General features: G+C 48.7%; 1 protein-coding gene across 2 annotated transcripts in view; it reads right to left on the reverse strand.

The window, feature by feature from the left end:
- Positions 1-11,863: 11,863 nt before the first annotated feature.
- Positions 11,864-16,142, reverse strand: part of BLMH (bleomycin hydrolase) — a 41,860-nt gene continuing 37,581 nt past the window's right edge. The window contains exon 11 of one of the 2 annotated variants that reach the window (XM_023759498.1): positions 11,864-12,826. In XM_023759498.1, the coding sequence (XP_023615266.1) occupies positions 12,675-12,826 (152 nt within the window). In that variant the 3' untranslated portion in view covers positions 11,864-12,674. The remainder of the gene's footprint in view (positions 12,827-16,142) is intronic. The other variant, XM_014461629.2, reaches the window with a different exon arrangement.

Consider the following 16,142-nt stretch of genomic DNA (forward strand, 5'->3'; position numbering starts at 1 on the left):
CGGTAGGACGCGGAGCTCAAGAATCCACTTTTCCTGCTCATTAACCTGAGGTGTGGGGGCGGGGGGGAGGCTGCTCGCTGCCGACAGGTATCGGTCCTCCCCTACCGGCTGACCCCAACATTTTATTTAGGTTTCTGCTGCTCCACGTCCCTTCTTCAGAGCCATCTGTCTGCACCACGGACCCCTCCCCATGACCCATCCCGAAACCTGCCCCATTCTTCCTCCTCGGGCGCAGCAGCACCTGGCTGCCCGGCGCGCCTGGGCTCCGCCGCGGGGCGCGAGCTCCGCAGAGAACCGCGTCGGATTCCCCGCCATCCAGTGCCGCCCTCAGGGCTCGCGGCGAAGGCTGCAGAATGAACGCCCACAGGAAGCCTTCTTCCCCACTTTGCGAACCAGCCACAGTGCAAAGCAGTCACGGAACAGATGGACAGGGTGGGGCAACGTGGGTTTAGAGCTGCCCGTATGGAAAAGGCTACGATAATTAATAAATAATACAAGGATAAAGTCCGTCGTGTGCTTACAACTGTACACCTACTTTTGCCCCACCCTGTCCATAGTGATGAGCTGCAAAAGATACATGACTGTGGTGTAGGGAGGAAGGATGAGCTCCTACAGTATTTTAAATATCCAAGGAGGTTCACAGGCGCCTATTGTGTTGAACCACGTGAAAAAATGACTTGGATACTTTAAAAAAAAAAAACTTAAGTTGAAAAGGGAATTTAATGTCATAGTATCTTTACAGTAATTTTCTTTTCTTTCTGTCTTTTTTTACATTTGAAAAGAACAAGTTGCAGTACTTGCTTTGGGATGTCCCTGAAGCTGAGATGAGAGAGCAAGGGCTGTCCCCAGAGGAGGCGGGACCGAGCAAAGCAAAAGGCAGACCGGAAACGGCATGACACCTCTGCAGCCCCTTGTACTTGGAGGGTCAGAACCCAGAAAGCTGAGCTCGCACCCCGCTGGGCTGAGCTGACCGGGCTTTTGGAGGACGTGGTAGGAACTGCTCTCTCCCTGGGTGTGGGCTGTGGGCGGTCCCCCAACCTGGGAGGAATCAGCGTGAGGTTTTGGTGCCACCTAGACCTCAAGGTGGCGATTGCAAGGAGCGTGGGGAGCACTCCGGAGAGCACTCAGGCTGCTCTGGTGAGCTGGCTACCTGGCGTTCAGAGTGGAAGCAAAGCCCAGCTGGTGGTCCCTGGGCTTGGGGATTTCTTCTGGCTGAATCCTGGGCGGCAGGGCCCACATGGGGAGGCTCTTCCTGCCAGATGAGCACAGTCTGCTGCATCCCGGGTTCCACTTGGCCTCCATAAACGTGCGTGTAAGTGCCAGCTAAGCAAGGGCTGCACCAAGTAAGGGTGTTTCCAAGGAGGGATCAGGGCAGACCAGAGGGAGAAGGGCACTGGGCCAGGGGCCAAAGGCTGCTGGAGGCCATGGGGTGACTTCAGTCCTTGGCTGAGGCTCGTGCCTCCACCCAGTCTGTTCTCTGTGCTGGCTCAACGGGGCTGTTTAACACCATTCCACAGTCTCACGAACTGTTGACTCCCCGCCCCCCCAACCCCCGATTCCTAGTCTTCTTTTTATTATTTTTAAAAAAATATTTTTATTGATTTCAGAGAGGAAGGGAGAGGGAGAGAGTGATAGAAACATCAATGATGAGAAAATCACTGATCAGCTGCCTCCTGCACGCCCCACACTAGGGATCAAGCCCGCAACCCAGGCATGTGCCCTGACCAGGAATCAAACCGCGACCTCCTGGTTCATACCACTGAGCCACGCTGGCTGGGCCTTGTCTTCTTTTTCTATCCTAATACTTATTCCTGCCCAGCCACCCTGGGCCCCTTTCGGAAGTGCTACCTTTGGTGCCGGTGCCTGGCGGACGGAAGTCCCACGAACCTGGGTTAGATCCAGCTCTGACCCTGTGTGTCTGTGTGTGTTTTGTTCCCACACAGTGTAAGCTCCTTAATGTCCGCCTGTCTAGTCTTTGGGTCCCTTTTCCATAAAATGGGCATCATAACTAATGGTGGGCACCACCCCCCATGCTGGAGTGAAGGGGCTGCCACGTGCAATGACATCAGGGGCCTCCTCTCTCAGGGAGACTTCCCGCCTTTCTCTCGCCTTGGCCTTGGAGCACCCCAGGCCAGTCCTCTGCCCTCTTGCTCCCTGGCTGAGAGGCGCTGTCAGAAAAAGCCACTAGGGCCCGGCTGGTGTGGCTCAGAGGTGGTTGAGCGTTGACCTATGAACCAGGAGGTCAAAGTTCCATTCCCGGTCAGGGCACATGCCCAGGTTGCGGGCTCGATCCCCAGTAGGGGGCGTGCAGGAGGCAGCCGATCCATAGTTCTCTCTCATCATTGATGTTTCTGTCTCTCTCTCCTTCTCCCTTCCTCTCTGAAATCAATAAAAACATTTTTTTTAAAAAAGGAAAAGCACTAGGATTACAGCTGGACCTTCCCTCGTTCCTCACTGCTGCCCTTGCGGAGTTCACACAAATTGTCCCAGACCGACCATCTTCTCTTGACATGTGTGCCTTCGCTTCCTCTCGTCCCTGAAGGTGCCATCTGCAGGCACCACATTTGCCTCAGCAAATCCAGCCTCTCTCCTCCCCCCGGAAGTGAACCCTTCCTTCCCTATCTGCTTCCCATTCTCATTGCCGCAACTGCCCTGTCTTTCCCAGCACCCCGACGCCCTCCCTTGCGAAGATCCGCAGTCCTGGCACCCTGTTCTCACTGCCTGTCCAGCTCCATTTGACCGCCCGTCCTCACCATCAAATCAGGGTGAGCGGACAGATGTCATCTAGGCCCCCAAAGGGCAGCCCTCCCCAGCTGTCCACCTCCACCGTAGCCCCTTCGTGGCCTAAGCACCTACCCCGTCCCATGCCAGGCGCCGAGGAGGGCACAGCCTCTGCTCTTGGGAGAGGGCTGGGCTGAACAGGAAAGGCAGTGGGAGCCCCGAGGGGCGGAGGCTGAGGAAGGAAGTGCTGTGGGGAAGGGTCCAGCGGCTTCACCCACTTGGACTAGAGGTACTGGGGGGAGGGGGGTATGGGCTGGAGGCAGGAGGGGGCCTTAGACGTGAGCTCTGAGGCGGTAGCACCAGTACAGACAGGGAGGAGGTGGAAGCCAGGAGCCAGAAGAGAACCCCAAAGCTCTCTGACTGGCTGGCGTGGGGGGAGCGATGGAGCCAGCTGTCCAAGAGGCATGGCCCCGGGTGGCTGGGCCAAGACGCGCCAGGAGACCATGGTTCAGCCGTTATGTCTCTTTGTTCACTTGCTTTTGCCCAGAAATACTAGTAGCGGGGTCTTGGCTTGTTATGGGGCTGCATAGGAAGCACAGTCTTTCACTTGGAGAGGTAAAGAGCCCATTTAGATGGTTCTGTCCCCTCCCCACGCTCCCCCCTCCCCACTCATAGACACCGCCACCAGCAGACCCACTGCCTGGGTGTCTCCAGGCCCCACAGCGGTTCCCCTGCGGAGCCAGGCCTGACAAACAGGACAAACGTGAAAGTCCCAGCCTCTCTCTCCAGAAGCCCTGGGACCCTCTGTCTGTCCTGCCTCTGCTCTGTCTACACAATAGTGAAGAGGAGGCCCACCCTTTCCTGTGGCTTTGCCCAGCACTCCCTGTCCTCAGCGTGTCTTCCTGCTCTAGTCCTCCCAGGCACTCCCCGCCGTGTTTTCCTGGGAGGTGGCGCAGTGTTGGTGACTTCATCCATGTTCACCCATGTGCGGGGCATGGCATCTTCTGGGCAAGATTTGCTGCCACTGTGGGCCCCGGGCTTGTCCCCACAGAGGTCTACGTGGGAGCCTCCCTGTGGCGGGCCGTCCCTGATCCAGAAGACACCGCGGGAAGGGAATGGGCAGGAAAGCCTTTAGGAATGCCAGGAGGGTGACATGCTCGGGGCAGAGAGAGGAAGGGGAGGTCGGGTCAGGCTCTGCCCTGAGGGACACAGAACACATTTGGAAGTAGATGAGTTGTGTCTTTGGCCACCTTGCACTGGCCCCTTCCTCCCCATTCCTGATGATCCTCCTGCCTTTGCTAAATACCCCCCCAATTTTATAGGTATTGTGAGTACCCCGGGCTCTATCTGTAATATCTTTGAGGCAGGGTGCGTTTTTTTGTTTTTTTTTTTACTTCCTTCCTACAGGATTCTTTCCCCGACTGTACACACCCTCACCTAGGGTCACGTTCTGGAGGGCAGCTGCTTATACTTCCACCTTGGCAGAGAAGTTGAAGGCAGGAGAAGCACGGAGTGCCAGGAAGGGCCCCCACAGCCCTGTGAGCTCACAGAGCTGGCCTCGCCCTTTGGTGCCCCCTAAATGTCTGCCTCCTCCACTGGGCTCCGAGTTCCCAAGGGATGGGCTGTGCCCCGCTCCACGTCTCCACACCTGTCCCTGTGTCTGCACACAGCAGGCCCCATAAACATAGGGGGCAGGAAATGACAAAGGAAATGCCTTTGACTCTTAACAGACTTTGTGCCATGAGAGCCAGGGCCCTAAGGACTGGTAAGCAAATCATGGCACATCCACCCATGGAGCACTAACCACACAGCTGTGAAAAGTGAAGCAGAGTGAGGCTGATTTGGGGAGGTTCACAAACCTTAATTGTTAATTGAGAAAAAAGAAAAACACAGAACAGGTGCTACGCCAATTTAGAAAGAGAATGAGCGTGAGAGAAAGGCTGATGTGTGCATGGAAGCCTCTCTAAGTGTATATATAAGAAACTGAGAATAGCCCTAACCGGTTTGGCTCAGTGGATAGAGCGTCAGCCTGAGGACTCAAGGGTCTGAGGTTCGATTCTGGTCAAGGGCATGTACCTTGGTTGTGGGCACATCCCCAGTAGGGAGTGTGCAGGAGGCAGCTGATCGATGTTTCTCTCTCATCGATGTTTCCAATTCTCTATCCCTCTCCCTTCCTCTCTGTAAAAAATCAATATAATATATTAGAAAAAGAAACTGGGAATAGAAGTGCCTTGGAGAGAAAGGACAGGAATGGTGGAAGGGAACCCTGCCTTTTCGTGGTATAGCCTTCTCTAGGACATAAATATTTGCATGAGTAGGTAATAATTTTATAAAGCTTTTTCAGAAAAGCAGTATTTTTTAAAGTTATAAAAGCAAAAATAAATGGGGAAAGACAGGAAGAACACAGGAAGACATCCCAGGGGCCTCAGGCTTATCACAGAGCAGGGAGGAACTCTGGGGCACTCCCGGGCACAGCCCACTGAGGCAGCACAGGGACCAAATGACTCAGCACTATTGTAAAAACGTCTTACCCTTAGGAAGGAGGCGAATATCTTCTCTCAGTTACTAGGACGGGTGCTGTGAACCAAGAGGTGAAGTCCAGGGCTTCCCTCGGGATCTGATCGAGAGAGACCATTATTTTTGGAATCAAGTCCTCTGCGTCCAGTCCCTGAAGTCATTCCTCCCTCCTGCAGCCCTACTTCCAGCTCTGCTTTGCCTGCTCAAGATTACAAAACACTCACACTCGCTCTCTCCTCTTCCCCTCCAGTAACTTCGAGATAACTCGCGCCTCTGCAAATAGGGAGGTTTTCTCTTAGTCTCTCTGTGTTAGGATTAGGGTTAAGGTCAGGATCGCCCTCGTCTTTGATGTTTGTGTTCACTGTGGTTAGAAGTTAGTTTAAAACCAGTCAGCACTCTTGTCCTTCTCCAACTTCAAGCCCTTCTTAACTTATTATGGCACTTACTCGAAGACCTCACTCATATAAAGTCACCGTTTAAAAAAAATTGATTTTAGAGAGAGAGGAAAGTAGAAGGAGAGAGACACACTGATGAGAGAGAACCATCAATTGACTGCCTCCTGGGGATCGAGCCTGCAACCCAGGCATGTGCCCTGAACAGGAATTGGACTGGCGACCACTTGAGACACAGGATGACGCTCAACCAACTAAACCACACTGGCCAGGGCAGGTCACCTTCCTTTTCAACTGGCTCGTGTCCTAGTATATACAGCTTATTTCCCCAACTAAATGGTGAGTTTCCAGAGAACTATTTTAACCCTCAGAGGACTTGGCACAGCACTGGACATGTTGGAGAAGCTCTGTAAGAACTGGTTATGAATAAAATCTACCATTTATTGAGCATCTACCAGGAACATTACAGCATTCTCTTTTGTTCTTTTTCTACGAGTATGGGTGACAGTATAAATCTTTTGGCTCTATGTTGCTGTTAAGTGCTTTAAAAATAAATGATAGATTTCCTCTTTTTCAAACTGTGAGTTTTCCTACTTAATTCATTTAAATGTAATTTTTCCTTAAAAGTGGCCTGGAGACTGAGCTCAGAGAAGTCCAGTAACTAGTCCCTGTTCACACAGGCTCCCAGCGGCACAGCAGGCCTAACTGCGTCCCAAGGCCCTGAGCGCCCCACGGTGCTGGGCGGATTTGAAAGGAGAAAGGTACCTGCAGTGGTAAAAGGGATAGGCCTCTGTGGCTTCCCCTCCCTCTTCCACTCCCGGGGTGCCGGTCACCTCCACGAAATCTAGGCCTTTCTGCTAAGCATTGAAGTAAGGTCACGGGGCCTTTGTTCTGGTTCTGCTCATCCCTGTCGAGCAAGTTACAGGGAAGCCGGCTTCGGATCTATGTATAAACTTTTAATTGAGAATAGATGTCAGAATATAGGGCATTTTCACTCACTCAGCCAACCATACTTACCACTGACTTGTGAATAAAGGGGTGAGCCAGACAAAACCCCTGCCAGGGAGTTGCTGACAGGGAGCATCGTCTTTGGGGAAAATATACATAAACATACAAATAAAGAAGATAGTTTCAGCCTGGCCGGCCGGTGTGGCTCAGTGGTTGAGCATCAACCTATGAATCAGGAGGTCACGGTTGGATTCCAGGTCAGGGCACCTGCCAGGGGTTGCGGGCTTGGTCCCCCATAGGGGGTGTGTGGGAGGCAGCCAATCAATGATTTTCTCTCATCATTGATGTGTCTATCTCCCTCTCCTTTCCTCTCTGAAATCAATAAAAATATATTTAAACAAAACCAAAAAAAACGACAGAGGCTATTTGAGGCCTAGGAGAATTTTTTTTTTAAAAAGAGGAAGATAATTTCAGAAAGTGATAACACTGTGAAGAAAATAGACCCCAGGCCCAGTATAAAGAGTGACAGGTGTGGGCGTGGTGGAGGCAGCAGGAAGGGAACTCTGGGTACTTAGATAAAGTGTCAGGATGGCCTTGACAGTCCAGCCATGACCCATGTCATGAGAAGCCAGCCATGCACAGACGTGATGGGAGAGCTGTAGGAAGGAGGAACAGCAAGGAGGCGGGAGTAAGCTTGGTGTGTGTGAGGGGCAGAGTGGGTTGGCTAGAGCAGAGTGAACAAGAAGGTCAGCGAGGAAGTTGAGTGCCAGGGCCATAGGGAGGAGGCTGTGTGTTCCTGTCACTGAACGCGTCCGTGTAGAACTTAAAGGACTTCTTGTCTGTTCTGGAGAAGTGCGGGTGAGGGAACCTGTGAGGCCCCTGCCATGTGAGATGCAGGGAGGCTAAGACTGTAAGTCAAGCACATGCTGGGACTTCCACCCTATTCCCAGCCTGCCTCTGTACAGCAGCTGATTTAAAAAATAAAATAAAAGCGAAGTTATGAAGGAGCCTGGGAGATGATTCCAGAGCCCACTCCATCCACTTCAAGAGGCACTACCAAGCCCTAGCCGATGTGGCTCAGTGGAGAGAGCATCGGCCCGAGGACTGAAGGGTCCCAGGTTCGATCCTTGGTCAAGGGCATGAACCTTGGTTGTAGGCTCAATCCTTGGTCCTGGTCAGGGTGTGTGCAGGAGGCAACCAATCAATACGTCTTTCTCACATTGATGTTTCTCTGTCTCTCCCTCTCCCTTCCACTCTCTAAAAATCAATAGAAAAATATTCTCAGGTGAGGATTAACAACAACAACAACAAAAAGAAGAGCTACCGAACTAGAGTTTTTCTAGAGAAGAGAGAGAGCAATTTGTATCCAAATTGTACCAAGGAAGAGGAGTGCAGAGAGCTTCCCATCTTCACGCAACCCTGGTCCCAAAGAACGGCACATTCCCTCCCGCCCTGGCTCCCTTTCCCTTTGTGGGAATGTGGGAAGGTCTTGGAGTTTGAAAGGGGAAGCAAAACAACTGTGACCAGTTTATTCCTAGTTTCCAATCGAGTGTAGACTCCTTGGAGGAACAAGCAGCTTCATGGTTCTGAACAAGTTGTCCTAAATATGAGAATGCTCATCTGGAGTTACTTAAAAGAAAAAAAACCCAACTTAACCAACGACTGTGGCGTAGTCAGCAACAACGTGCACGCCCACCACACGCCTGGAGGAATGGGACTTCCCTGCAAGTGCCCAGGCCCTGCCAACAGCCAATTGGAATCAAGCTGTCCTTTAAGGACAAACCAGAGCAACCACATCCTGAAGGCAGGGTCATTATCAGGGCCTGGCTTCTTGGAGCATGACTCTCCCTGTCTCAAGAGGAGTCCTGGGGCTGACGAGGACTTTCTAGAGGTCAGAGTATCATCCCAAAGAGTTATAGGAGAAGACATTTAACATCTTCCCATTTCCCTTTCTCTTCACCAACATCCTTTGTTTCTCCCCACTGGATCCTATGTTTTTTTTAAAATATATTTTTATTGATTTCAGAGAGGAAGGGAGAGGGAGAGAGAGATAGAAACATCAATGTTGATAGAGAATCATTGATCGGCTGCCTCCTGCATGCCCCCCACTAGGGATTGAGCCCACAACCTGGGTATGTGCCCTGACTGGGAATCGAACCATGAGCTCCTGGTTCATAGGTCAACGCTCAACCACTGAGCCACGCTGGCCAGGCTGGATCCTAATTTTGAGAAATAGCTTGTATTAAGTATTTGGTTATGAAGATTATCTTTATATATAGTGTAGGGTTTGGTTTATCATATTATTTGGTTTAGGACTTTTGCATCTATGGTTAGGGGTGAGATTTGCATATTGTTGTTGTTTATTTGGTTGCTATTCTTGTCAGGGTTATTTATACCAGCCTCATAAAATAATTCTTGATGCCATAAAATAGTTCTTTATGTATTTCCTCTTGGGCTCATTGGGATTTCCAGAGACTTCCAATCTTCTGGCACTAGGAATCCAATAGGACTGAGAACATTGAGAATGCAGTACTCACTAATCCCAATGGTCTTTTATCCTCAGCTCTTTCCGACCTCCAGACCGTAAACTTTTTCCCTCTGGAATGTAAATCCAGTTGGCTGCTGAGCAGGGAGGGACAGTTACCTAAGCTGCACAAAGTAGGGAGGGGATCTAACAGACTCTCAACCCTTCATAACCCTCCCAATTCCAAGAGGAAGTACCTGTGCTTTTGGGGATTATGCAAAGTAAATTGGTTTGTCCCTGGCCTTCTCCACCACTGGCTCAGGATTCAACTTTTTCAGCTCTGCTAAGTCTGCCAACACCTCTATCTGCTCTCCTGCTCATTGTCTTTGCTCCTGTCCTTGCCCAGCTGCGGATTTCTCTTCCAAATAAATCCCCTTATTGTCAATTTTGACCAAGTTGAGCATCTCCTATTTTTCAAATATCTGCATCTATAATTGTATTCTTTTAAATTTTTGTGGTTTTTTTTGAAGTTTTGCCAAAGATGTTAACTTGTTTGGTTTTGTTTTAAAGACCCAACTTGTGGCTTTGTTGATCCTGTTTTAATTTCTGCACATCTTTCTTATTACATATGGAACTGTGACCTCCTAGTTCATAGGTCCATGCTCAACCTCCGAGCTACCGCAGCCGGGCACTGGTTATTAGTTATAGCAGATTTAATTTGATGTTTGCCTGTTATCTTTCTTATCCTTTGTTAGGTCCTAAATTGTCTCTTGTCAGTTTATTGCTGAATTTCTTTTAAAAATCCAGTTTGACAATTTGTCTTTTTTCTGGAACATATAACCCATTTATGTATATTGTACTTATTGACACATTTAAATTATTTCTACTATCTTATTTTGGATATTTTGCATTTTTCTTTCTCTCCCTATCCTGTCTTTTTATGGATTGATTATAGTCTTGCTTGGGAACTACATCCTGTTTATTTTTTAGTAGTTAATCTAGAATTTTTTTGCACTTATAATGAACATACCAAAGGCTAAAATGAATATACTTAACTTATTCTTGAATGACAAGGACTTTATAATGTTTATTCTAATCACTTCCTTCCCTAATCATCTATTTTCACATATTTTCATTTTATCTTATTTTGAACTCTATGCTCATTATAGTCACTTTGTTTAGATCAAGCATGTCAAACTTGTGACCCTCGGGCCACATGCGGCCCACAATGAATATTTTTGCGGCCCAAATTTCGTAACTTAATTTTTAAACGTTTTAATAAAAATTTCGTAACTTATTTTTACAATATCCTGTTATACATAATTAATAACGAACTACATTCATTTCCCTTATGCCCTTACATGCAGGCGCACCATTTCTCTCCACTAATACTAGCAGCGAATGTTTTAGCAGCCGATTGACACGTCATTAGTCTTGTACTGACTTGTTTAGTGTGTGCAACAGGAAATATTTCGTTTTCAGAGAACAAGAAAAATAGGTTTATTTGCGTTACGCTTATTAATTTGTGCAGTTATTCAGTGTCTGGTAAGTTAATGTTCAAGAAAAAAATATTAATTTTTATTAAAATGTTCTATTATTTTATGTTAGCGATTACTCATTTATTTCAGCCCTTGTATTCAGCATGTCTCTATCGAAATAAACCTATGTTTCTATGAAAATTGAGGCTTTTTTTTGCGGCCCACATAAACTTAAACCTTGTTTATTTGGTCCATGTTAGCCTTTGAGTTTGACATGCTTGGTTTAGATAATACATGTATTTATCATTTTCTTTGATTTACATCTTTTGCTGCATTTCAGACTGTCCATATGGGATCATTTCCTTTCTATTTGGGCAACAGTTCTTGAATTAAAATGTTTTTCATTTCACCCTTGTTCTTTTTTAAAACAATATTTTTATTTATTTCAGAGAGGAAGGGGAGAGATAGAAACATCAATGATGATAGAGAATCATTGATTGGTTGCCTCCTACACACCCCACACTAGGGATTGAGCCCACACCCTGGGCATGTGCCCTTGACCGGGGAATCAAACTGTGACCTCGTGGTTCATGGGTCGATGCTCAACCATTGAGCACACCAGCCAGGCTCACCCTTGTTCTTGACGGTTTTGTTTAATACAGAGTTCTAGGTTCACAGTTAACTTTTCATAGTATTTGAAGATATATTTCACTGTCTTCTGGCTTATATAGTTGGTGAGAAGTCAGCTGTCAATCTAATTTTTTCTTCCTGGATGCTTCTAAGACCTGTTCTAAGGTTTCGCCATGATGTGTCTAGGAATTGACTTATTTATCCTGCTTGGGGCAGGATTACTAGACCATTGTAAGCACTGTGATTCAAGCTTGAGCCTTTACCTAATGTTATCTTGGAAAGTGCTGTGTGAGACAACGTGCCCTCCTGGGACTGGGAAGATTCTCGGACGGCCAGAAAGGTAGGGGCTCAGGCACTGATGGAAATATTGATTAGGGGGCTACACTTATTTGCTCTCAGTGAAAGGAAGGCTCCGTCTCAGTAAAATACATCATCTCCAGCACATTCTCAGGTGGGGCTATGCAGATCCTCACGTTCCACCCTCGCAGGACTCTGGGTCTGGGTACGAGAATGGTTAAACACGGTGCTGGGAAGCCCTTCGCAGAACCATTGGGGATCACACAGGCCGGAAGGACCAGAACCCGAGACAAGTTGAAGCAGGAAAGCCCTGACCCATCTTGCCCCTTTTTCACTTTGTAGAACATCAGTCACCGGGTTGCTTTCCTCTGTAGCTAAATAAAGAAACACTTCTGAGATCAAAGAAGCCAATTTACTCTGTTTAACAAAGTATTTTATTCAAAAGCTTCTCAGCACCATCTAGTTGTCAGAAAGCATGGGTTTCACCTTCTCCTGCCCACCCAGCTCCCAAGTCCAGAGGCAGAAGTTAAACCGTTTGGCTAGAGCACCTCCTAATCGCTGTAATTCAGACCATGATAAGGTTTGGGTTGTTCTCTCACTCAGCTTTCTCTAAGCCTCTACTTAACTCCGACTCAAGTAGCGCTGTGCCTCCCACAGTTCAGAACAATAGGAAGGAATCATGTTGGACTTGATCAACCTCCCACCCTGGGCTATTAGAGACATAAAATTCCCTTGAGAAAACTGAATTCGGTGACTGCCATCTGGGAGGGACGGTGACACTGTCAGGCAGCATGCAGTTCTGAGAGCTCAAATCATAGGGTAACCCTCCCCCAACTCTACTCTAGGAACAAGGAGAAATAGGCCCGTTTCTCTCCGTGCTCCTCAATTGCTCATCCTCTCCTGTCTCACTGAAGCAGACACAGAACCAAACCTTCTTGACAGAGTTAAGACACACAATTACATCGGGTTAAAATGCGAAGAGATCCTGAGCTGTTGGAGATGAGGAGAACAGATAGTGTGACCCGATCTTTCCCTTTATTTTCTTTAAGAATATTTGTTTCAACAGAAAGCACACTTCCCCGCGAGGTTCCTGGAGGAGAAATCCAAGGGTCTGACTGTGTCCCGTGGGAGCGCACAGTCACCTGTGTAACTTTGGCTTCAGTTCCCGGATCTGTCCTTGGCAGCTACTCCAGGTTCCGTGGGAGGAGGAGAGAGCTGGAGGCAGTATCACTTGGCCAAAGCCCCCATGGGGTCCCAGGCGGGCAGGATCTCGGGCTCCTGCTCCAGCACAGCTAGCACCTCTTCAGGGACATGCTTCCGGTCCACCACCACTTCGTAGACATATTCTGAGAACCACTCGTCAGTCATGCACAGGTAACCTGGAGGAAGAGAAGCCTCGTCAGCCCAGAGGGCAAGGGTCAAGTAGCAGACACTGTGTGGCCACTATAGAAGAGCCTTTTCACAAACGGGTGTCTGTACCTGTGTTTTGCTTTCCCAGCCATAATCTCACCGAATCTAAGCCTTATTAGCAACTCTGTGAAGCAGACAGGACAGGCATGGCTCTGTTTTTACCAATAAGAAACCTGGGGCTCAGAGTCACTAAGTGGCGTGTCCAGTCACACAGGTGAGGTTCAGGGCTGGGCTAGGACCTAAGGCTGCTACCAGGTTCTGTGCTGTTGCACCGTCCAGGCTGCCTCACTGAAGGTGAACGGATGCCCCCAGAGGGCAGTTGGAAATGCTTCTTGTTCATACAGCCACACCGAGGGGCTCATTCTCTAGGGTCACCAGTGCCATCCCTACCCTGCCCTCCTTCTCAGCATCACAGGCTGTTCTCCTTCCTTCCTCTCTGTCCCGCCACAACCATGAAGGGGTCATTCCCAAGTAGCCACTCATTTGCAGATGATACTATAGGAATCAAGTAATACAGTCCCCACTTTCCTGGAGGAAACCTGTGACAAGGAGCAGGCAGAACTGGAAGACTGAGACAGCTGCTCACCCTCTCTTCCCCAGTTTACGGATCTCTCTGTGGGCAGGACTCCAGAGACACAGCTGAACTAACCTCCCAGCTGAGAGCTGGGCTGAGAGAAGGAGTGGTGTCCGAAGGGATCCATCCTGGAGACCCCCTGTTCCTCAGGAAGATTAACCTGTATCTCAGGTTCCACTAGGACAGCACAGATTCCCCTTCAGGAACATACTTCCAACAAAGTTAAACAGGGGGAATGCTTCACCCAAGCGGTTGTTAACATAAAGAGGAAAATTAAAGCGAAAGACCCAGGGCCCTGCATGAGCCTCCACACCCAAGGACTCGGGGACTAGTGGTCACCACCACCAGCGTCATCTGACCCTGGCTGGCCTCTACTTCAGACACGAGCCAATTTTCTCTGAAAGCGTTTGAGCAGATCTAGGTCTGTGCTGTCTCAGTTCTCACTACGCAGGACGAAGAGAAAGGGAGAAGATGCAGGTGTTTCTCCTAAGGTGTCCTCCAGTGCAGCAGGTCTCAAAGGTCTTGTGCCCAGGACCAAGACTGCACACTGAGAACCCAAAACGTTGTGTATGTGGGTTACAACGACTGCGATTTCCCATAATAGAAATTAAACAGAAAGCTTAAAATATTAATGCATATAAAAATAAGAATTTAAGAACTATAAATACAAATAACACATTTTTAGGAAGAAATTATTATAGTCACCAAAATAAAATAAACTTTAGCTAGAAGAGCGGTACTGTTTTATAATTTAACGTCTGGCTTCACAGCAGACAGCTGGACTCCTGTATCTGCCTTCTGCCTTCAGTCTGCTCTTCTGGTTGAAGCTGATGGAGAAAATCTGACCTCACAGAGAGGAGAGGGAAGACCCTGCAGACCCCTGAAAGGGTCCTCGGATCGTACCCTGAGAACTGCTGCTCTAAAAGCAAGGCTGTTTGAAATCATTAAAAGCGACATGATGGCAAGTCTAACGTTGTAAGTTAATGGTGTGCCCGAGGACATTACTTAACTGAAGACACAGCTGCTCTCTGAGGTCATCTGTACCCAGCTCTGCTCTTGGCCTCTGACAGCTCGTCCTGACGTGGCCCCACATGTCCATCCTCAGCAGATGCCCTGGAAGGCGCTCCCGGGCCCAGGCCCAGCCGGTCAAGGGCACACACCCGGCTCCCTGGGGCCAGCCTCCGGACCCAGGGCTCCTTCCCCCAGCAGGAGGCGGGGAGGGGGCACAGACAAACCCCGGAGCCCGTGCCGCCTCTGGTTTCTGTCTTTGTTCTATATCCCAGAGTCCCCGGCGTTGCTTGTGTCAGGCAGTCAGGACCTGGCCCTTACCATCACCTAAGCTACTGCCACTGAGTTCTAGCAACCAAAGCTAGAAGGGCCAGCCTGCACCGTTTCTTACTGCATCTTCAGTAACTGCCGAGGAACTCGGTATCTGCCTTCCCAACGAGGAGCTTCCAGTGGGCAGGAGACCAGATTACTAAGCACAGCACCACTTGAGACATGGGTCGTCCTCCCCTCACCACAGTGCAGGCTGAATAAATCCTCAGAGTAGCACTGGGCAGTGAGGCAGGTGGAGGGCAGGGGCAGAGCCATGTAATAAAGTTCTGTGCCCTCATGACAATGCTATCACCGCACCATCAAATGAGTCTTCAGAGACTACACAGAGAAAATGGACAGCAAGTACATCTACACATCTTGTTCCAGAAGCCGATCAGATTAAGTCCTCAAAATTAAAACTCCTATCAATCGCAACCCTCCCTTTCAGTGTCCCTGCCGGGAGGACCTGCGTGATTAGTCTCTCTCTGCAGGATATGAGTTCTTTGGGGCCCACAAAAACCTCATAGTCTAGGGGGCTGCCAAGTAATTGCGGTCCGAGCAGATAATGAACTTGTGGCTGCTGTCGCTGTCGACGCTGCGTGTCTTGGGGTTGGACAGAGAAGATTAGGATCAGTATGTCTGAAAGCCAAGCGAGTGCTGTGTAAGGCAGCTTTTAAGTGGCCATTTTATCCAAGGAAAGTTGCAGCTTCTAACCTGGAAGCCCTCTGGCCATCAGAAAAAGATGTTCCCCGAGGAAAAAGGAAAAGGAAAGTCTGCTGCAGGGACCCCAAGGTTCCATGTAGGGAAACAGAAAGATAAACGGGTAAAGAAAGTCAGCTTCAGGAACTAAGGCGAAATTAAATTTTGTTTGAACTTTAATGTCTTGTTTACACACACGGAGAAGTCAAATGAGTAAACAGCCCCACAAAGAAACCGGCAATGTTTCTGTATTTATAAGAGACAGGGCAGCATCTTCTGTAAAGGGAGAAGCAGGGCCGGTGAATCAGGCTCTAGAACGGTCAGGCCAAGTTCACGCAGCCACAGAATGTTCCAAATGCGTTAGTTTCAGAGAAAGTTTAACCTGGGGATCCCTGCACCAGATTTCTCTTTTTTTTTTCCCTTTTTCCTTGGGGAAGGACGTTTTCTAGTGGCCAGAGAGAGGGCTTACAGGCTTTGCTAGAGGCTGCAACTTTCCTCAAATCAAAGTGGCCACGTTAGCTCAGAAAAGTTTTCTGAAATCCTACCAGAGATCTAAGACGAGATTAAGGTGACAAATATATTATCACTTATAAATTAGATATATTTTATATATTTCCTGGCTTTGTTCTATGCAGTATTCCACCCCACTAACAAACTATTTGTGGGTAATTTTGGTTGTTGCTGCTGTTTTGTAA

Source organism: Myotis lucifugus, unplaced genomic scaffold (assembly GCF_000147115.1).
Source record: "Myotis lucifugus unplaced genomic scaffold, Myoluc2.0 scaffold_157, whole genome shotgun sequence".
Lineage (NCBI taxonomy): Eukaryota > Metazoa > Chordata > Mammalia > Chiroptera > Vespertilionidae > Myotis > Myotis lucifugus.